This window comes from Dreissena polymorpha, chromosome 7 (assembly GCF_020536995.1).
Source record: "Dreissena polymorpha isolate Duluth1 chromosome 7, UMN_Dpol_1.0, whole genome shotgun sequence".
NCBI lineage: Eukaryota > Metazoa > Mollusca > Bivalvia > Myida > Dreissenidae > Dreissena > Dreissena polymorpha.
Window position 1 is genome coordinate 78,457,288 of NC_068361.1, and position 24,556 is coordinate 78,481,843.

The 24,556-nt window shown below is 34.8% G+C and overlaps 1 protein-coding gene and 1 long non-coding RNA gene across 6 annotated transcripts in view; one reads left to right on the plus strand and one right to left on the minus strand.

Annotated features, from left to right (window-relative positions):
- LOC127838419 (kinesin-like protein KIF28P) overlaps nt 1–14,026 on the minus strand; it is a 53,168-nt gene extending 39,142 nt beyond the window's left edge. For 2 of the 5 annotated variants that reach the window (XM_052366181.1, XM_052366178.1), the window contains exon 1: nt 13,316–14,026. In XM_052366181.1, the coding sequence (XP_052222141.1) occupies nt 13,316–13,372 (57 nt within the window). In that variant the 5' untranslated portion in view covers nt 13,373–14,026. The remainder of the gene's footprint in view (nt 1–13,315) is intronic. The other 3 variants (XM_052366183.1, XM_052366179.1, XM_052366180.1) reach the window with 2 other exon arrangements.
- An 8,790-nt stretch (nt 14,027–22,816) lies between these two features.
- On the plus strand, nt 22,817–24,391 carry LOC127839323 (uncharacterized). The gene is made up of 2 exons (XR_008030289.1): nt 22,817–22,945; nt 23,674–24,391. It is a non-coding gene; the product is annotated as an uncharacterized LOC127839323 (long non-coding RNA).
- Nucleotides 24,392–24,556: the final 165 nt, after the last annotated feature.

The following is a 24,556-nucleotide window of genomic DNA, read 5'->3' on the forward strand; positions in this document are numbered from 1 at the left end:
ATACAAACATATGGGGTTTAATGGAGATTGCTCAAACGTTAATTAGAGTTGCTTGTTACCATATGATAAGATAGAACACACAAAAATATATAATTAATGATTACAAGATGTCTAGTGACAGGGCACTTATCGTATAAATTATACACAAACTTAACCGGGAAAGAATACTACCCAATACAGCATTGCTTCGTGTTTTAATACAAATGTTGCATTATATTTTATTCATGAGAAGCTATAATAAATCAGCTTGCAATATAAATGAGCGCCAAACTAATTACGGGCGCACAATGCAGTATTTCCATCCAATTATTATTTCTGGTGTTAGCAATCAAAGGAGTTACTCGGCTCAGGTGAACTGTCGACACTCGGAAGATCACCTGTTTACCGGTATATAAATCAATAATGTCAATAATTTAAAAATAAATAAATTGATACATATAAAATAGTAATAAGTGTGGTTAAACGCAAACAATAAAACAACAAACAGCAATTAGAATATTCTTTATTAATTTGTGAGAAATCGTCAGGCATTAATTTTCATAAATTTCGTCAGTCGACCGATCGGCGAATTTAAGATCCTAACGAACAATCATGCTCTATGTTTGAACAAAAACAAATACCAAATTGAACAATATTTTAAACTATACCGTAGACATGAGGCATTAAATTCCAACATAATCCATGCACACATTCACTGCTGTTTCGTAATCAAGATTAATCCGGTTTTGACACAAAGGGATGTAGATTACACAAGGTACTTAACTGACACGTGACACTTCTTTAAAACGCGTGTGCATTACAGCTGTATCGAATGCGTTGACTTCGTTTATGTAGAATGGTAATGAATTAGCGCTAATTGTTTATAACTTTATTACCGTTTCGTTTATTGGCAAAAACGGCAAAAGCATTGCCTTGGGCCATTTACAAAAAATATAAAGATTATGGCCAAGACACACAGAAAAATATCATATATATACACACAGTCATACATACATAAATACATAAACCCACATATTATATGACTATTTTAAACATCAAAATATATACATCAAATAGGTATATTCAGAGTTCACACAGCAAGCAATGCATCACGTAAAATCGAAGCATTATAACAATATTTAGCAACGCTTCTGATTTTTCGTTTAGATCTAGATGACATGAAATTAATAAACATATTCATAGACGGCCAGGAAGTATTTGCTAGGTATTTTTTCCTAATGTTAGTAAAAGTTGTACAACATAGCAAGAAATGGTATTCGGATTCAATAGTGTTTAGTGAACATAATCTACACACTCTATTATTGCGATCTACATTTCTGTATCTTCCCGTTTCGATTTCAAGATTATGAGAGCTCAGACGAAGTCTTGTAAGTGATATTCTTGATTTTTCGTGTGATACATAGTCTAAATAGTCCTCATATTCAAAAGTTCTTTTAAATTTACAGTAGTAAGATAACTTAGGCATATTTGAAATGGATTCTAACCATGTTTGTTGAAACTGGTCACGGATCCGTTGTCTCACTGAGGCAAAATTAATGCTGATATTAGAATTTTCAAAATGATCACCATTCCCCAGATAATCAAAGTAGGATTTGCATGCTTTAAACCAGCAAAAGGTATTAATATTTCTTTGATTTGTGAACACTCTATACATAATGGAATCTGTCTTATTCATTATTTTTATATAAAATTTAAGAGCTCTTTCTTTACACAACACTGCTAATGGATATTTGCCGGTTTCACCTAGTACAGCCATATTTGGTGTTGATTGTTTTACACCAAGAATTATTTTCAAAAATTTAAAATGTAAGGCATCAATTTCCTTAAAGTTATATATTCCCCATACTTCTGAGCCGTACAGCAGAATAGGTAGAATCATACAATCAAATAGATATAATTTGGTCTTAACATCCATTTTAACATTATTAAATAAGCACAAAAGATTATGATAAGCTTTCAGGGCTTGATCAGAGAGAGCTTTGACAGCATATCGCATATTACCTGTATAATACAATTTTACACCTAAGTAGCAAAAACTGTCAACAATTTCAATGATTTGTTCATTTATAGTCCACTGATAATTATGATGGCTCTTACGTTTTTCAAAGATACATACTTTAGTTTTGTTAACATTAATTTTTAATCCACATGATGTGGAGTATTGCGATATACTATCAAGTTGTGCTTGAAGACTTATCGGATTAGTGGTAAACAGTGCGATGTCGTCAGCAAATAATAGAAGATACAATGATAACTGTTCAATATCTTTGTCTGATAGATTTACCATATCAATATAATCAGTGATATCATTAATGAAAAGTAAAAATAAAAGAGGTGAGAGTGGCTCACCTTGTTTTAATCCTATTGATATGTCAAAAAACTCTGAAAAGTTCATGGTCGAGCTTGAACGGACACATGCTTTTATGTTTGAATAGATTGACTTAATCATGTTCATAATCTTACAGCTCAGGCCTGATTGCACCAGTTTTACCCATAATATATCGTGGTTTACAGTATCGAAAGCCTTTTCATAATCTATAAAAGCACAGAACAATTTGTTTCTGGATGCTAAAACTTTTTGGATAATTAAATGCAAGATAAAAATGCAGTCAGTTGTACTATGGTTGTCCCTGAAGCCAAATTGTGAGTCATTAAGTTTTTTGTTATTTTCACACCATTTATTAATTCGATTTCTGAGCAGCATAGAAAACAATTTAGCAATAATATTGATTAAAGTTATACCCCGATAATTCGAAGGATTTTTAGTATCGCCCTTTTTGTGAATAGGGACAATTACACCCTTGGCCCATGCGTCAGGATAGGTACCGTTAGTAAAAATGTAGTTAAATATGACCACAAGATAAGGTGCAATAAAATGTTTTGCGTCTATAATAAAGTCGCAAACATTTCCATCAAGATCGCAACTTTTATTTGTTTTGAGTGATAGTATTGTTTTTTCCACTTCATCTACTGTAAAATCCATATCCAGTTCATCGATATTTACATCAGAATCATGTACATTTTCTGTATTCAGACTCGAAATGTCAATCGAATTAGAAATATTTTTAAAATGGTCTACGAAATCTTGTAAAGACACATCCGATATACCCTCACTCTTATTTTTAGTAAATTTTGTTATATATTTCCAGAATTTTTTTGAATTTTGTTGACACATGTTAGATAATTTATGTTTTTCTTTATTATAATAATTATATTTAGCAGAACGTTTTTGTTTAGCATATTCACTTCTTTGTTGTAAGAAATAAATTCTATTGTTTTCCTGAGGATTGTTTTTAAAAATCCGTTTCGCATGCAAGAATGAATTTTTGTACGATTTACATGCATCATTAAACCATGGAGATTTTTTTTGATTTAGCTTGTTTAGTACTTTTATACACTTTGCCGTGGATTGTAAATGAAATATCATAAATTAACTTCGACAATGATTCAATACAAGCATTAATATCAATTTGACCAGAAAGTACATTGTTTTGAATGGAATCAAATTCACATCTGTTATTTTCTAAAATGTTGGTAAACGCACCAGGATTATGAGGACCCCAAATGATCTTTTCAATATTTTTATCATTGTTTACAATCGAAGTATGGATATCTAAATTAAGTTCAAATTCAATGGGGCAGTGATCGGAAAATTCAGTTAAATCGTGAACGACAAATGAGCTGATTTTACTAAATAGTCTCGCATTTGTAATTACATAATCAACGACACTTGAACCATTGCCAGTAGGATTATGATACGTGTAATTCCCATTAGGTGCATTGTGTTTTTCAGCGGTGTTGCATATTAGCCATCACGCAGCGAATGCCGATGAAAGACAATAAACCAAATAAAAAGATGACGATGTGTGATCAACATGCGTATTTATCACAAATTAATAATGAATATTTTAATTGCTGTTTGTTGTTTGATTGTTTGCGTTTAACCACACTTATTACTATTTTATATGTATCAATTTATTTATTTTTAAATTATTGACATTATTGATTAATATACCGGTAGTTTACTTTTTAAGAACAAACACACACATAGAGTTTCTAATTTTAATGTTGATATCAGAAAAAAAGCATTTTATTTGAAAAAAAACCACTTAACAAACTGGAACCTCTTTCGTATAACACAAACAGTTTTAAAACGGTATTGACAGCATTTTAATCAAAATCATACCAACTAGAACACATACCCAATTGGCAATTGGCTTCGTTGTTACAAACACTCGTTAACGGTTATTCGATCCCACTTGTCCGCTAATCATAACAATGAACGTGTTAATGGCATACATTAAGAGGGTCCATTACTGTCCCTTGATAACAAAAGACTAGTTAATTGGCATGTGACAAACAGGCCCCATATCCTGCAGTGTTTCTCAAGTGTGTTCCCGCATTCGTACCACGATTTTTCGCAACTGCGATTGATCGCGAATATGTATTACACACAAATCGGATATTGACTGACGCATTTTTTAAAATTCAAAATCAGAAATCGGCGAATTTAAGTGCTGACGAAATCGTCATTTTTATAAAAATGGCGAAATTTTGTGCTGTCGAAAATAAATGGTTTCACAGTATGATGCTTTTAAACCATCGAGAGTGCGGCTTCAAATTTTACACAGAGATGACATCAATAGTAAGAACACGCCTTTCAACCGTAGCATTCTGTGAAATAATTTGATATTAAAGACCATTTGAATAAAACAATGTGTGTTCAGTTTGTACTTGATGCATCACTCCATTTATGTCAACAACGTATACATAAATTATTGCTAAAAGTAATGTTTAGGCTAATATAGAAAAGTCTATAATAAATCACGTATAAGTGGTTTGCTTAAACGCGATAAAACATATTAATGTTCGCAATCATGGTTTGAAAGCGCATATATACTAGTAAGTAAATAAAGAAGACGTCTATTTTTTTAAGGTATCAAAAACACAAATTATTTACAACAGTAACCCAATTTTAGCGTCTCGAAATCTAAAATTCACGGTTTAATAAGTCCAAATGAAATAATGATAGGTAAAGTAAACATTGCAAAGCACTCCGTTTGTAATGGGTAATTTATTTTAAATATATTATAAAACTCTTTGTTGTACGTACTATGTGTCATTAAATTTGGTATCGCGAACACGTCAAAGTCAATATACTAGTAACCTTTTGATAGAGGATAGGCCCTCCAAAAGTCATGTGAATCACATTTGTTTAACGACAAATTGAGTCGATGTGACATTAAAAGCATAACCTTTTAAGGAACAGTACTTTTAAGTAGCGTACCATTGATTGTAGTGTTCAAAATGTGCAGATTGCGTGAACACATAACATATTATTCTGAAGAATTGCATTAAAATGCTAAAACAGGTCTTCTTTAAGCTAAATTTTTACTAATGTGTTTTTACGATTTCCAAAAAACACCAATATTATCCTTGAACAGACGATTCAAAGTAAAGTAAAGATCAAATGTTGAAAATTGCTTTCTTTGAACTTTAGTTTCCTCGTTTATTAATTGATTTCAAAAAAATATTGCCACACACGTTAATATTATGCTAAAATAGGAATACTCGTTATAAACCACGTAGTCAAGTTTAGCTTGTGCACGATAAAATTTATCTTAATCAAGGTTTGCACGCGCAATCGTAGGTAAAACGAGCATACAGTTATTCGTTTTCCAAAACTCTAATAAGTTCAAAGAGTAAGCCAATTTCAGCGTATCAAATTCTTTAATTTACAGTTTTAAAAGCCCAAATAAAATTTGAATAGTAAAGCAAACACTGCATGGCATTCCGTTGGTAATTGTTTATCAATTACAATTGAAAGCTCTCTGTTGTTCGTATAGGTCATAAACTTGGGTATCGAGGACATGTCAAGGGCCATATAACCTTTTGATCGGAGATGGCCACTCCAAACGTCATTTGATACGCGTACTTAGTCAAAGGTAAAAACGCATTTATATGCTCACGTAGGGTTTCGTCAAGCTATGTTTTCTTCTTTTATTAAAGGATTTCAAAACGACTTGCTACAAATGTTAAACAATGTCAGACAGTGTATTACACACACAGAAAAACAACAGATAACTGCCTATACGTCAAGGTCATTCGTCAAGGTCAAATTATAAACATAGCATTTTAATTTCAATACAGAGCTACACACGTAGTTTGAGAAATATGTTCATCATGTTCTAAAGAACTTCAACATATCTAAGCACACACGTCAACCTATATCAGACGATGTATAAGACACAAAAACCAGCCAGCTGGCCCTGAGTCAAAGAAATACTTAAAGCTTAAGATAGGTTCATTTTATGAAGACACGGTAATATATTGAGATCAAAGGTCAATCTAGAGCCTCTTATTACTAACATAATAACATTGTGTCTCTCAAACCCACTAATGTATGTTTCTGTTTCAAAGCAGTTTGAGGGGTATTTATGAATTTCCGTGACAGTTTGCCAATCTCACAATTTTAATAGTTCCCTCCTTAAAAAATTATTAAACAAGATGTGCTTGTGAAACACTATGTCCCCCATATTTTTTACCTTTGACCTTGAAGGATGACCTTGATCTTTCACCACTCAAAATGTGCAGCTCCACGAGATACACATGCATGGCAAATATCAAGTTGCTATCTGCAATATTGCACACGTTATGGCCAATGTTAAAGTTTGACGCAACATATATATATAACATTTGACCTTGAAGGATGACCTTGACCTTTCTCCACTCAAAATGTGAAACTTCATGAGATACACATGCATGCCAAATATCAAGTTGCTTTCTTCAATATTGCAAAAGTTATGGCAACTGTTAAAGTTTGACCCAAACAAACCAACAAGCCAACAGACAGGGCAAATACAATATGTCCCCCAGTATAGACTGGGGGACATAAAAAACAAATGTTACATCTACAAAGTATGTTACTGATAAAAGTAATGTTTATGCTAATAAACAAGAAATCTCAATAAACACGTTCGCGTTTTTTACGGGCGATAACATTTATCTTACTAGTCGTTGTCGAGATTTGCAAACGCAAAAAAGAGTAAATAAAGAAAACGTCTAATTGAGTAATGTTTCCAAAACTGAATTTCATTAAGAAGTTAGCCAATGTCAGCGTATCAAATTGTACAATTTACAGTTTTACAAGCCCAAATAAAATTATGATAGGTAAACAATGCACAGATTTCCGTTGGTAATTGTTTATCATTGTAAATACAAATGAACAATAGAAAGCTCTTTGTTGTACGTATTGGTCATAAACTTTGGTATAGGTAACACAAGAAATGCCATAAAATCTTTCTGATCGAAGATAGCCACTAAAATGTCAACTGATCTTAATAACTTTATCGACAAATTAAGTCGGTGTGACATTTTAACTTTCAGCTGTATACTTCAGGCAACACGACTTTTAAGTAACGTACATTATATTGTAGAATTTAAAATGGACAGATTACGTGTATACGGCACATATTTGTTAAAATGCTTTTAAAAGTGAGAATACTATGTTGAAGATGGTTTGCATGTTTACGGAAACGTAAGTTGATAGGCCAAACGCGAACCTGAAATAAATAATGAACAGAACCACTGCAAAACTCATTCTCTTATCAATACCGGATAAATTTGTAATAAAAGAGAAACATCCAGGCGCTGATTAAGGATGTCGGGTTACGGGGCAGGGTGAAATATTTAACCATTAAATACAAAACGTATTTACAAAACAGGAAATACTTACGTTTACTTGGCGTAAACCCACATTATATTCATATTTGCTCTATGCACGATATACGTTTTGCTATCTTTTGTGTTCGTCACACACAAAGTCTGATAGTTGCCTCCTTTTTCTTAGAAGCAAGTTGTTATCACTTTCGTGTGGACGCCATTTTACTTTGTTTATATTAGTTTATGTTTTAATCATTACTTTTAAAAATTCTTCTAGGGATGGGGTTTAGGCCGTTTTCGCCACTGTCCCATAAATCCGCATATACACATGGGATCAGAAATTGTACTTGGGTTTGCCCAAAAGAAACACAGAGAAGGTCTAGCCATTACATAGACCGTTTCATTTATTTAGTTCTCCCATATAGTTTCATCATTTCACTAATGGTCGTAGTATAATATTGTTAGACTTTTCATTATAATAGACTTTTCATGTACAATCTCCTATTTAAAATACTAGTGGAAATTAAAATGAGTCAAACAATATTCCATATCCCTATGATGAGAAGACCATTTCAACTGGAAAAAAGGTTCATCACCTAACTATTTTACGTTGGATCTTTTATGGCAAGCGGTTCGACGCATAATCACAAGAAACTAGATTTCTCATGAGAACAGGGTTGGCACCAATCGACCTACCCCGGTTTTAACCGCCGGTTTTAACCGGTTAAAACCGCCCCGGTCAATACTCCCGAAGTGGTCATTACTGGTCAATACTGGTCGATTGAACTTTACCCCCAATTTTGATTTATATTCCATGCCTAATTAAACAATATTGATAATATAAATTAAACAGACATGTTGCCAACAATGTCTTAAGCTATTAATACCCACTATTTTATACCTGTTCATGCAATTTGTAGGCCAATCTCTCAAAATTTGCAAATTAGTCAAAGTTGGTCAATTGGATTTTTCTGGTCGATTGAACTTTTTAAAAAATTGTAATGAATTATGAATGCTCAGATAATTCTGTGCTTGATTCAACAAGAACCTGAACCTGTCAATTACTGTGTATGAGTTGTTCCTCATGCCCCACTGTCCCTACAGTCTTCTAACAGTCTTCTCACCTATACAGGTTAGGGTACCCAAAACTGATGATAGGGCCTTAAATGGCACCTTTTTGACATGATCCTTACTTGTCATGTATTTTTGCATTGATTTCTTTAAATACTTTTTAAACAAAATAGTGAAAAAATCTTTCATTTTCCATTGATATAAAAATAAAAAACATATTAAGAAATAATTATTAAAAGAAAAAATAATTTAAAAGAAGAGTAGACCCACAATTAGAAAACATTATTTTTTGGCAAAATCAAGAACTTTGATTGTTTATTCATTTGAATACCAATCGAACTTTTAAATATGAAAGGGAAAAAAACCCTCTTAATACAGAAAGGAAACAAGTTAAAAGTAACTATTAAGTACAATGCAATCTCCTTTTGTGTGAGTGATATGAAATAGCCTAAGGGCAGATTTGCTTAATTGTCAATATCAGAGACATAACACTGCATGCATTTTATTACCAATTAAGGCTTAGAGGCCAGATTTATTACCCTAGAATACACAAGAGTTCTGTTTGTCCATCTGCTTATCAAATAGATATATCAATAGATAAGTGAAATACTATGGTACCTACAATAGTAATAATACTTTAGTAGCAGATGTGATACACTGAGATAAAGGGGTATTGCCTTAGTCCTTATGTATTTGTGGCTGTTTCCATAAATAATAAAGAAGTAACTTTTTACAGCTTTTAAGATTTTTTTTACAATAAATAACTCAGAAAAGAGTTTATCAATTACAGAATAATTATTCATTTAATATAAAATGGCTCCTTTGTGATGTTTAAATGCTACAATTTTCAATCGACCAGTATTGACCAGTAATGACCAGTATTGACCGGTTTTAACCGGGTATTGACCACCGGCCCGGTCAATACTCAATTGACCGGTCAATATGCCAACCCTGCATGAGAACCAAGGTTTTCATTCAGAATGAGAACCTAGGTTCTCATGAAAACTATGGTTCCCAAATTAAATCTTGGGTTCTCATAAAAACTTAGGATATCCGAGAGAACGACGCGAACAGCTGTCGAGAACCTAGGTTCTTGTGAAAACCTTGGATATCAAACGAGAACTTAAGTTCTCAGAATAAGAACCTAGGTTCTCATGCAAAACCTAGTTTCTCAAGAGAACCTAAGTTCTATGTGTCTATGAGAACCTAGGTTCTCACGAAAAACCTAGCTTCTCATGAGAACCTAGGTTATCTAGCGTACACTAAGGTTTTCAAATGAGTACCTAGGTTGTTATTAAAACCTAGGTTCTCATGAAAAACCTAGTTACTTATGAGAAACTAAGTGCTCATGAAAAACCTGGTTTCTTGGGATTTCATAAACCTAGTTTCTCTTGAGAACCTAGGTTGTCATGAAAAACCTGGTTTCTTGGGAATTCATAAACCTAGTTTCTCATGAGAACCTAGGTTCTCATGAAAAACCTGGTTTATTGGGATTATAGAACAGGCATAAGCCGTCGGTGACCGCCTCTTGTTGATATGTACGACGTTTTCCGTGCATGGGTGTTCTTGAGGAATGGAATTAGTAAAGAAATCGGTCTACATTGGTCTGAACACATGGATAACTAGAGCTTTGTCACAGACGTGATCGGTTCTTATCAGAAAAATAATAATTGGTCATTAATTAATAAATATACAGATATGATTGTGTATGGTAATGTTTTGATAAATAAAAACGTATACACCCACGTGCCGCATTGACACAGACTATTTTGCATGCTGTCTTCACAAAACAAGAGAATCTAATTTATGGCGATATTTAAAAATTAGTATGCCATTGTCATTTATAGCCATTTTGACCTTTGAACTCTTGAATTCTTTAACATGTTACGCCGTCCAATGACTGTGAACAAAATTAATGTACAGAGTCATTTTAAAATCTCACAATGAATGCCATACCTATGGCTCAGACAAGATCATTTATTGCCATTTTTGACCTTTGAACTAAAAGTGTGACCTTGACCTTGGAGATATCGACGTAATTCTTTCGCACGAGACACCGTCCAAGGATGGTGAACAAAAGAGCCAAATGATTTTAAAATCTCACAATAAACGACATAGTTATGGCCCGGAAAAGCTCATTTATGGCCATTTTTGACCTTTGAACTCTAAGTGTGACCTTGACCTTAGAGATATCGACGTAATTCTTTCGCGCGACACACCGTCCAATGATGGTGAACAAATGTGCCAAATCATTTAAAAATCTCACAATGAATGACATAGTTATGGCCCGGACAAGCTTATTTTTAATCGTTGAACTTAAAGTGTGACCTTGACCTTGGAGATATCGACGTAATTCTTTCGCAAGACACACCGTCCAATGATGGTGAACACATTTGCCAAATGATTTTAAAGTCTCACAATAAATGACAAAGTTATGGCCCGGAAAAGCATTTGACCTTTGAACTCCAAGTGTGACCTTGACCTTTGAGATATCGACGTTCTTTTTTCACACGACACAGCGTCCCATAATGGTGAACAAATGCACAAAGTCATTTTAAAATCTAACGATAAATGACATAGTTATGGTCCGGACAAACTTTCAGTTTAAAACACACTAAGTGACCCCATGACCTAGTTTTTGACCTGGAATGACCCATATTCAAACTTGACCTAGACAACATCTAGATACAACTTCTGACGGTTTATGAAATACATCTTTAATTGTAAATATTATTTTGAGACTATAAATTTAAACAAATTCAGAATCAGATCAATCGTTACATAATACATTGTTACCGCATTAAATGAGTTTCAGATATTCAGTTCCCTTGTTCGGGCTTCAAACGACTGTACGGTACAGTATTGGGCTATTTTTTATTTTCTATTTTAAGTATGTCTGTGATATATTTAAGCAATCATTATTGTATAAATAGAAGTTTAATCTCTATTGATAATGTGTAATAATGTATTATTCAATCTTAAGATATCGGCCCACACTGCAAGAAAAACTTATGCACTTAAGACTTGGCAAACATATTTCAATAACTTGAGATATCTGCAAAAATAAAGTTCTTAACGGCGTGTTTTCATTCTGTCCAGCCCGTGTGTAATTATGGCACGTGAACCCCATTGATCCTGCGTTTGAATAATTTGTGTCCCGTATTCCAAACGAGCAAGTTTACGCCGTCCAACGCGTAATTCTGTAAACCTAGGTTCTCATGAGAACCTAGGTTTTCATGAGAACCTAGGTTCTCATGAGAACCTATGGTTCCCAAATGAAAACCACGGATATGGCAAGCAGTTCGACGCATAATCCCAAGAAACTAAGTTTTTCATGAGAACCTAGCTTCTCATTCTGAGAACCTAGCTTCTTACCAGAACCTTGGTTTTCAAATGAGAACCTAGGTTCTCATGAAAAAACATAGTTTCTCATGAGAACCTAGGTTCTCATGAAAACCTAGGATATCGAATAAAAACTTGGGTTCTTGGAGCCATGTGCAATCTTCAAGCGAGAACCTAGGTTCTCATTCTGAGAACCTAGGTTCTCATCAGAAACCTAGTTTCTTGGGATTATGCGTCGAGCCGCTTCCCATAATCTTTCCCTCATATTAACGGATAGACATGTATGTATATATGTCACGGAGAAAAATGGACGCCATCGCAATCAGCGCAATTAAAATAACTTTTGATCGGAGGCCTTTAAAAATGTCAATAATTATCTGTTATTGAAGATAAACGGAAACACTGTATCTTGAACATGTGTGATTAACGTTTAGTGATTTGCGCAGCGGATAATTAATTAATATTGTTATGAAACTTCAAGCAAGTGTCAATTAGATCTTTAATTTCGTGATTATAAAAAAGGTTTTATCAACTGGCTGTTACTGAATTTGAGCACCCCCCCCCTGCCCTTGTTATATGTATTTACACGAACGAAAGCAAATAATGTTAAACGGTTTGTTCGTGAAAGATAGATTTACGTGTGCTCACTATAAACTTATCAGGTTTATTGTGTTGAATTTTAATTCAATAGTTGTTGAATACATAACTGTCTACAGAGTTACCAGTACGCGAAACTTTACCTAATAATTGAAACAAAAATAGTCAAGAATGTGCTAAATTGCTGCGTAGAGTTAGATTTAAATGTATTTATGCAGTTTGAGTTGAATAACAAATGAAGTAAGAAAATATAGGAGGAATTGCATGAAAACTTTCGCCAGCGCCTGCACCGACAAACAGGTGCGTTTAAATTAAAATAGCTCAAGCCATGCGTTGTGGTTTCGAATTGTAAAAAAAAGACAGTATTGCTGTTTTAAGTTTTTAGTCCTTATTAATGTTTAGCTTGCGGTTGGATTATATGAGCATCGTTCTTGAAAAAGTGGGCTAAATGCATATGCGTGAATTGTCTACCGAGCATCGTTCTTGAAAAAGTGGGCTAAATGCATATGCGTGAATTGTCTACCCAGATTGGCCTGTGCAGTTCTAATCTGGGACCACAGTTTTCGTCGAGACTTCCTTTTAATAAGAATATAATAAAAGCGGAAAGTGTGCACGAGGTTAATTTTATGGCTAATAAACTCACCTGGTTGAATGGCCGCACGCGAACCGCTACTTTTACGCTGTCTGACGTTGATGGCATTAATGCTATTTTTCAAGATTCACGCTTATAGGTCGAGTATCAGTAATCCATGTTTACAACAACACGCCACATTTCGAAGAGGTATAAACTTACAGTACGCTAAGATATAAGCTATTTGACACAATTCTTCATCAATTTATCTGTTCTATATATTTTGTGTGTTTGTTGTTTTTGTGTGTAATATTAACTTTCGTATATATAACGCATCGATTTTGTCAACGGCTCATAGCAATCCAATGAACGGGTTAACTTGAATAAGGATTCCTACACAGTTAATTCCACATTAAATAACAACCACACAAGATTTCGCTGATAGAAAATTGTTTTCACTGATATAAACTCTTAGTTGGCCTTATACGCGAACACGGTAGACTTGAACTGCAATGCAAACCGTAGATGGCCCGGCTATACCCCTTTACAATAACCAATCAATAAACATCCCTGTGGTATTGATTGATAATCTACCACGCTACGAAGAATTTCACGCATTATCAACTACACGGTTGGTGTTGATAATTCACCTGTCACGATCGCACCGGATAACTGTAAACGACATCACATACATGTTATACTTGTTTGGTATTACAGTTTTAAGAATATCTCAGTTATTTTGTTTATTGCAATAATTCTATGGAATTTATTTGGCATTCCTCGGTATTAAACTTATGTGATAAATGTTTCGTACTGAAGTTATTATGTCGGATCGAATATCTGGGATGGACCAAAGACCTGTTATTATTTTATTATATACATTGTAGGTCTTTGGATGAACCGTGGCAACAGCCAAAATAACCCATATAAACAAATAGGAGTAGAGCAATGACTCATCTAAATAGTACCATAATAATCTACTTATCCCATACAGATATGTTCTATCCTTCATTTGCTGTTTAAAAATCATTTTAAATGTGAAATATTTTGTGTAATTTCTTTACTTTTATTCATAATATGGCGTTCAGCGGCTATAAACAGATGAGAGATATTTTATTTGAAAGTAACTTGCAATTTTGTACATTACATTTTATTGTAGAAATCCACGACTTTACGAGTCGACAAGTCAGTTTACTAAAAACAACGAAATGTCAAGCCGACGAATATAAATGAATCGCGTTCTGAGAAAACTGGGCATAATGCATATGCGTAAAGTGTCGTCCAAGATTAGCCTGTGCAGTCCGCACAGGCTAATCAGGAACGGCACTTTCCGCTTAAAATGGATTTTTGCTAAGAAGAGACTTCATTTAAACGAAAAATGTCATAAAAGCGGAAAGTGTCGTCCTTGATTAGCCTGTGCGAACTGCACAGGCTAATCTGGGACGACTCTTTACGCACAAGCATTATGCACAGTTTTTCTCAGAACGCGACTCAAATCATTTTACATTATTTTGTAATGTGGAGTTGCTTCTGTGTGAATTCTGATCATCTAATCGTGATGAAAATAAAGTTGTCTTGACGTATGAACAATAAACAACAATCAGTCTCTGGGTTGATAAGTCGAATTGTCCGGTGACACCAACAATGCACCAATACCTGTGAAAAGCAAGAATGTTTGCCTGTGGTGATTGGTCAGCCAATATGGGGCTTTCCCATGCGAACCACAATTTCCGCAACACGTAAAGATCACTTTAAAGCGGTTATAAAAGCCTTTCACACAATAATCGGCTATAATATTATACATAATGAAAAGTTCTATATCAACACAAAACAACGCAATTTTGGTACAAAAACCCACTACTTTATCTCTCTCATCTCTCTCCTCCTCTTCTCTCTCATCTCTCTTCTCTCCTGCTCTCGTCTCTCTCTCCTCTCACTCTCTCTCATCAGTCACTCTCTGCTCTCTCTCTCTCCTCTCTCTCTCTCTCTCTCGTCTCTCTCTCTCTCTCTCGCGCTCTCTTTGGTTAGAATATATATAATATAATTTGGTTATATATATATATATATATAACCAAATTATATTATATATATTCTAACCAAAGATCTATAAATAAACATATTTATAGATCTTTGTTCTGACTAACCGCGTCGCATAAGTGTTCCAATCCCTTGACTGTTTTTATTCGTAGAGTTGATCATTAATGTTTCTTACTAAAGCCAAGGACTTCCACAATGCGTTAAACGCGTAAAATAAAACATTTCGTAGATTAGTGATTTTCATGACGTCATCGTTTAAGTGGTTGACCGATTGACATTTATTAATAATTTATGGAGTACTTTATTTCATATTTTATTTTTATTTTGTCCTTCCCGATAGACATATAAAAGGCGCGAGGCTTTACGTGGTTGACCGATTAACATTAATAAATATTGACGGAGTACTTTATTTTATCATGCTCAATTGACATTAAATATTTACTGCAAAATAAAAGCACGCGCTGGACTTTTCAGATTTTCTAAGACTTGCGACCAAACTAACAATGCCATGTATTCACACGATAACTCGATACTGGTTCATTTGAGAAAAATTCTTTGATCAGCAATATTGTTTGCGTATGAAAAAATTGGCTGCAATGTTCGTCTATCAGATGAGCAATCTAACACATTAACAGTACTGCTTGTAAAAATTTAATAACAAATACAATACGCTCCACAATATTTATACCAAATCAAGGAAGTAACGCGGCACCCTTATGCAGAACAATGAGCACTTCGTCCAATCTAAGTTATGTTTGCACTGAATGATACATGAATTGTAGTCGATAGTATTAAAGACGCGGTGACTACAAAAGCGCTTAGAAAGACAAAATAGTGAACAAAAGGAGTACCCATATCTTTCATTAACCACACCTGATGATATAGATACTGTCAAAATACGTATGTTTATAATTGTCGTACAACGTCTATTAATATAAAATGTACAATTGTATTTAGAACAATATATGAATTCAGTGTTGACATCCTGTACGGCTTGCGCAGCGGTAGGTACACGCGCTTCTTACCCAGGCAATCTAGACTCAATCCCCGTTCCAGGCAGCATGTGGGTTTGTTGGTGGTCACCATACCAGACAGGTGCGGTTTCATCCGGTTACTCCTAGTCCCCTGACAGCACAAGCCCACGGCAAAATAATAATATATTTCAGTACAAATCAAATAGATGGAAATTACAAGTATAATTCAAGCTTTGTCCCAACTTTTGTGATTTTAGTAAATTAATAAGGTAGGAGTGCTTAGGCACACTCTGGGTCCTAACATAATTCAGATTCAGGCGCGGAAAGACCTATTGAATTTCAAAACACACACGCATCAGAATAGTTCATAAGGATCGGCTCATTAAATCCACCATGATAAGATTTCCTTAAGTTGGAATTAGGATTGGAAAAGCCATTTGATTGTACGAGAAATGGCGCGGCAGAGGCCGACGCGTATCCCCACGCCGCATGTTTGACCCAGGGGCGCCCCATGGTTGGTAATGGGTCCATGCATAGTCGAGATGGACCGTATTGTCATAAGAGAAGTTCAGTATCATTTAGAAGTGAATCGGTGAAGAAATGAAGAAATTAGAGTAAAAGACAATTTTGGGTGGGTGTGGCCTCTTTTTGGCGGGGCGCCCCTGGGTTGGTAAAGGGGCCATACATAGTTGAGATTGACCTTATTGTCATAAGAGATGGTCAGTATCAATTTGAAGTAAATCGGTGTAGAAATGAAGAAAGTATAGTAAAAGGCAAGTTTGGGTGGGCATGGCCTATGTGGGCAGGGCGCTCTAAGGTTGGTAATGGCGCAATGCATAGTTGAGATTGACCGTATTGTCATAAAAGAGGTTCAGTATCAATTTGAAGTGAATCGGTGTAGAAATGAAGAAATTATCGTAAAAGGCAATTTTGGGTGGGCGTGGCCTAATGTGGGCGGGGCGCCCTAGGGTTGGTAATGGGGCCATGCATAGTTGAGATTAACTGTATTGTCATAAGAGAGGTTGAGTATCAATTTGAAGTGATTCGATGTAGAAATGAAGAAAGTATAGTAAAAGGCAATTTTGGATGGGCGTGGCCTATGAGGTCGGGGTGCCCCAGGGTTGGTAATGGGGCCATGCATAGCTGAGATTGACCGTATTGTCATAAGAGAGGTTCCGTATCAATTTGAAGTGAATCGGTATAGAAATGAAGAAATTATAGTAAAAGGCAATTTTGGGTGGGCGTGGCCTATGTGGGCGGGGTGCCCTAGGGTTGGAAATGGGGCCATGCATAGCTGAGATTGACCGTATTGTCATAAGAGAGGTTCAGTATCAATTTGAAGTGAATCGGTGTAGAAATGAAGAAATTATAGTAAAAGGCAATTTTGGGTGGGCGTGGCCTATGTGGGCAGGGCGCCCCAGGGTTGGTATTGGGGCCATGCATAGATGAGATTAACTGTATTGTCATAAGAGAGGTTCAGTATCAATTGGAAGTGAATTGGTGAAGAAATGAAGAAAGTATAGTAAAAGGCAATTTTGTATGGGCGTGGCCTATGTGGGCGGGGCGCCCCAGGGTTGGTAATGGGACCATGCATAGCTGAGATTGACCGTATTGTCATAAAAAAGGTTCAGTATCAATTTGAAGTGAATCAGTGTAGAAATGAAGAAATTATAGTAAAAGGCAATTTTGGGTGGGCGTGGCCTATGTGGGCGGGGTGCCCTAGGGTTGGTTATGGGGCCATGCGTAGCTGAGATTGAGCTATTGTCATAAGAGAGGTTCAGTATCAATTTGAAGTGAATGGGTGTAGAAATGAAGAAATATAGTAAAAGGCAATTTTGGGTGGGCGTGGCCTTTGTGGGCGGGGCGCCCCAGGGTTGGTAATGGGGCCATGCATAGTTAAGATTAACCATAGTGTCATAAGAGAGGCTCAGTATTAATTCGAAGTGAATCGGTGTAGAAATGAAGAAGTTAATGTAAAATAACATAAAAAATGAGTGAAAATCTCTGACCCGGCCCCGCCCCAATCCCCATAACTTTTGACTCAAGGTGTCAGATCAAAATTACGTCACTGTTACCGTCGCACATATGCTCATAGCTACCATGGATGTAAGTTTCACGGTTCTAGTGCTAATAGTGTAGAAGGGGCAGGTGGCCAGGACGGACGGACGGACAGACGCATATCAATACAATATCCCCACCTTTTCTCCGAAAAACGTGGGGATAATAAACAAGATAAGTATTGATGCAAAGCATCAAAGGGCGTCGGGAATTTCAATGTGAAAGGCACTCAATGAAGTTACATGGAACGATTTTTTTCTACTGTAAATATTAATAAATTGGCCGTTTTTTTTAAACAAAATAGAAAAAGATACTGGTATAACCATTATCTATAATTTTGTGTTATAACCCCCAAATAACCATTATTTATGATGTTGTGTTATAACTCCCAAATAACCATTATCTATGATTTTGTGTTGTAACCCCCAAATATTTCATAGTTCATTTTATTTACACTGGTTAAGGAAACCGGCATCCGTGTGCAGTTTTCATTAATGGAACAGAACTGTGTAGGTTTTAAAAATTCTGCTTCATCTTGTAAGCGTAATTTCATATTTTTAGTTCAACTTCAAGGGGAGATGATTCTGAACTTATTCTTACGTTGCTCATTTACGATAGGGGTTGAGTACTCATTGATATGAAAACACTCTAAAAGTTTGAAACAAGAAACCGTCGGAGACGGGTGATGCTCCCCAAAGTTGTTTTTTTTGCCTTAATATTGCACTATATATTCAGATAAAAGGAAACGTCTTGAGGGGCATAACTTTGGACAAAATACTTCGATGGGCCATAACTCTCTAAATAAATCATTTTCAATAGGGTTCGAGTAATACTGATATAAAAACACAAGTTTGGAAAGATTCAGACGAAAGTTGTGAAATCTTTTAAACAAGTGGAAATTGTTTATTTTGTCAAATTTAATAGAATAAAAATCTGGACTTATTGTCCCGATGTTTCTCATTTGAAAAGAGGTCAAAATGCTCATTGATATGATGACACTGTAAGTTTGGAAAGAATCTGATAAAAAATGTTGACATAATCACCTAACCAAGCAGTGTTTCACTTTTATTTTTAAATTCAAAGCGATATAATTCTGGACTTATTGTCCGATATTGCTCATACAGAGTTTGGGTTGGGTCCTCATTGATAAAAAACCTGTGCAAGTTTGGGAACAATCGGATGAAAATTTTGGAGTTCGACCAACGATTTCAAAATTTGTCAACTTCTAAGGAAGATAACTATGAGCGTAATGGTCGGATAATGCTAAAGGGCCCATACCACCTGGATAGTAATACATGTCGCGCTTTGCGCTCTATATGTGGTTCTTAAAAAAAACTCCGAGGAGTGCTTGACTCTAGGGAGACCCGTTGCTGGGACACTGCTACTTCTTGATAAGCGGCTGCTTCCTTTATCGCAACTCATTGTTACAATCAATAATACGTGTCGCGCTTCGCGCTCTATATGTGGTAGGGATAGTACTTAGGGCCTATGATAGACAACCATAAAAATACATGGATAATAGATGTGTTGTTTGCATTTATTTGTTAATATAAAAACGCGTGTATTTTTTATAAGATATTTAAGTGATGTAAGAAAGTTTTATTAACGTTGTCACCACGCGGCATCCAATAATTTTAATAAAAATGCCCAATTGTAGTAAAATGGATTTTAAAATGTCTACATAAAATAAAGCTTTATTATATTTATTAACCTGAATGAAAAAAATTGTCAGCCGCCGAACTGTTCCGTTCGTGCCGGAACCCGGAATTGAACTTCTAAATTAATTTGTCATTTTGTTTAATGACGCAATACACACTGGGTCACTCAACCTCCGCACAGAGATTTGACTGGAACCAGCTTAGCTGGATAAAATGAAAAACATGTATGTGGGAGCAAGGAATCACGATTCGTTCTATATTTTGAGCATTATCCCAATCAATATAATCCTGTCTGGTGTTACATATCAGTAAATTATTATGTAATTTGCAAGCTGAAACGGTACTAGGAAAAAAAACGTCAACAAGTTGAAAAGGCCTTTAAAAAGCGATTTCAGTTCTTTCAATATCAACAAAATTATGATATATTTGATATTTTAACGAAGTTTTATGTCTATCAATTCACAATTATCATAGCACTTGAGATATACAAAAATGTTTGTATATTTTATTTATATATGGGCAAGCATATAGCAGAATTTAATAGTTGGAAAGAGAACCCGACTTTCTTAGTCTTTACTGAACAACAAGTTGTAATAGACACCCGACTTTCTTAGTCTGTACTGAGCCTATGTATTGTTAACATAGAATATAGATTATTTAAGGAAATCTGGATTTCAGGGAAGCGCAAATGACTCTCATTGGAAAACAACTGTCGTTCAGACAAGTAATTAACAATAAAGTAAATTGGCAGACAACTGACCCAAACTTCCAGACAGCAGTCCAGGAAAACTGACTTGCAAGTACCAGACAACACAATTTTGTTTCTGATGCCTGAATTGAAATGCTGGACAGTGAACAATCAACTTGCCGGACTATACAACTGAGTCACCAATTGTTCAAATTGTTAAGCGACTGAAGTGTTCAGTTTGAATGTTAATTACTTGTAACCATATGAGTCGCGTTCTGAGAAAACTGGGCATAATGCATGTGCAGTCCGCACAGGCTAATCAGGGACGACACTTTCCACTTAAATTGGATTTTTGATAAGAAGAGACTTAATTTAAACGAAAAATGTCATACAAGCGGAAAGTGTCGTCCCAGATTAGCCTGTGCAGACTGTACAGTCTAATCAGGGACGACACTTTATGCACATGCATTATGTCCAGTTGTTCTCAGAACACGACCCATATTAATATATATTCATATTTATATGATACTGTACATAACTATATACACTAAGATACATGCATATGCAGAAACATAGTTCAATAGGTGATGTCTTGTTCATTTACATAACATAAGTAAATACAGGATATAATTTGTTGAAGGTATATACTATTAATTTAAACAATATTTTTATAATTAATTCATCATCGCATCGAAAGTTTATGCATAATGACAACAAAAATATGTGCATGTATTTCCTATGAAGAACCAATACTTGGTGTTGGCGGGGAAGATACACGCACAATGAATGAGGATGAACTCAGAATCCTAATGGTGTTGCAATTTAACCCATTTATGCCTAGTGGACGCTCCCATCCTTCTAAATTGGATCAATTTATTTCCGAAATTAGAGATGTCTAGAATATTTATTTCTATATTTATAATATTTCTTACAGAAATTCCTTTAAGCAAACAGCGCAGACCCTGATGAGACGCCGCATCATGCCTTTTTCTAGACGCTAGGTATAAATGAGTTAAGATATAAATAAATGGAACAACAAGTTTGTAAATATTCTGAACATTCGGTGGTAGCTTTATTTAATATATCACCCTAGAAAGGTATTAAACAAGGTTTTTGCCCGTAAATTAGGTAGCGCATATGGTCTTTAGCACAATATATGCGTAAGTTGCACACATGTTTCATTTTTATTATTTTATTGACGCATATTAAAGCTATCGCTTGTTGTATATTTACTTTTAAGTACGATGAAGTGAGAAAAAATGCATTAAACATTCCGTTTTGTCAAGACACATTTCATGTTCGTACATATACCATTACACCTGGATTGGAACCTAAAAGTAAATATTGTATAAAAATGCCAAATTTTGAAAGCAAAGCGTATTACGAGTTATTTTCAGAAAGTTTATATTTGTAATCATGATTTTATCATAGGAATTATATGATTTCGGGGCTTTTTTTATTCTTAAATAGAACTAGAAAGTAGAAGAATGTGAATAAAAACCAATCAGGAGAACGGGTCATTTAACTTTCATGTTTTTTACACCAAAATCTCTATATTTATAAACTTTCAAAACCGAAACTATCCTTTGTTTCTTTGAGTGTTTGACTGAAGTGTTGAAATAATATAAAAATCAGCTGCAAAAAAAGCATTATATGTGGGTTTTTTTCAGGAATCATCCCAAATGCTATGTTCAGAAACAGTGAAGTACCATGGCTGAACCAGATCCTGTAACAGAAAAGAAAGTACAACAGTACACGACTGTGATTGTCATAAGGTTTGTTTTTTTGTTTAAAATGTGAATTCACTATAATAAATACTCCTAAGTTTATTATTAATATAATTATGCAAATACATACACATTGGTGGCATGAATATATCCGGACATAGTCATGTACCATAAATACACTCTAATAAATATTGACTCGGTACAGAGACCCAACATGAAAGCATACAAGTTCAGCTGTCAGGTTTTAAGCATTATTGCCACTTAAAAAAAAAACATGTAACTTACACTACATTCAGTATCGATCATATTTATTTCAAACCATTTTCTAAAAAAATAATATGATGAATTTTGTATGTTGTATAAGTAACATGATTTTTTTCTAAAGAAGCAATAATGCTTAAAACCTGCCTTTTTAATTTTTGTAGCTGTATGGATGTCCCTGGCGCTGTTTTACCGCAACTTCAACCAGAAAGATGCAAAGTTACAGAGTTGCGAATATGGTTGAAATGCCGGGGACAAGCTGTGAAATCGAATGAGACAAAAGCCGAACTTTGCTTGAGGTACTTATTTTATATCGCCTTTTCAGGCCTTTTCCTGGTGTATCTACGGGTCAGTTAAACGGACCCATTCCCTAACCTAAATTGTAATTTGAAAAAATAATTCCCAATAAAAAAAGAAAGAAGAGGTTATGATTATTTTAACTCAATTATATGTAAATGACATCTAACAAAGTACATTACCATGAATAATATGATTTTTCATCTAATTTGAATGATTGTGAAGGGTTATTTTATATTAGTTTTTCCCAAATCAGTTGATTTTTGGCACGAAAAATTCACAATCCTGCAATTGCTTTTTTCCCAAAATGGCCAGAAAAAAGCCTGCTTTTTATATTAAAAACGCACATTCATGTTGTGAATTTTTTTCTATGTTTCTGTCAACCAGTCTGTTAAAAATAAGTTTTATCTGTTTAGTCAGCCTGACTCGACCACACAGCATATAGTACTTTACAATGTATATAACATGCATAGTGGCACACAGCTTTCTGCTTCAATTAAAATCCCTGACATAATAAGTTGCATTACTCTCTTAAGTCTGCATTAGAAATTGGTTGCCACTAGTTAAATTGTCTTTATACATTTTTTGGTCACAAAGAAGGTAGGGGTGGCGTTTATTAGGTGGAAAACAAGTATCTGTAACAGACTCTGGAGTAGTGCTTTTTTTGTAACACCTTAAATCTTAATGTTCTGTTACAAAGTTTAAATCTTTACTTTTATATATTTTCCAGGGTAAAGAAATTCAGTGACAACCAGGATAACATCCTAATTGTGGATCCTTATCCAGACCAGCCATTTGCAGCTAAGCAGAAGTCGTCCTGTATGAACTGTCAAGGACAATCAACAGTGTCAACAGCGGAAGAACATCTTAATTTGGAAGAATGCACATGGACCCAAAGCACCAGACCGATCTTCAAAGACTTTTCGTACATGAACATTCTGGAATGGACCAAAAGTTCTGGTAAAGGTTCAAAACTGGGTGTTGAAAAGCCTATTCAACGAGGCTATGTGTTTTTTCATGACGGTTATGTATTCGACACATGGACATCTAAACGTAACAGTTCAACAATTGTTAGATGCAAGTGTTTCCGCTCCATGAAAAACCGGTAATCAGAAATAAAGAGTATTGAAATAATCTAAATTATATTTGAAAGTATTCAATTTTGTGTTATTTTAGTGTCAGTATTTGTGAGATTCACCTCAAATCACATTTATTCATTCAATATAATCATAGGATCTCAGCTCATTTTGGTGCAATACCTGTATCTGAATGTTTGTAATTTTCAGATTGTGTTTCCTTAAATTAGTTTATGATTTCTAGCTTTCACATGTTGTCTTTCATCATTAATCTTACAATTAATGATACTTCATACTGTTTTGTGATGAACTATGCTACTCAAATGTGCTTATCTTGCATTATTTCTGTTGTAATAAAGCTTATATCATTGATTACAAAGTGTTTTTACTCAAAGGATTACGCAAATCTGTAGCAGAGTCTTAGTGAAATAGTTGCTATGGTGTCTGCTAAGCAATCTGGAGCAACCAGTTTCGATCCCCATTGAGAATCAGTAATGGTTCTTCCCAGGAAACGAACTTAAGTACTGATTTGTCTCA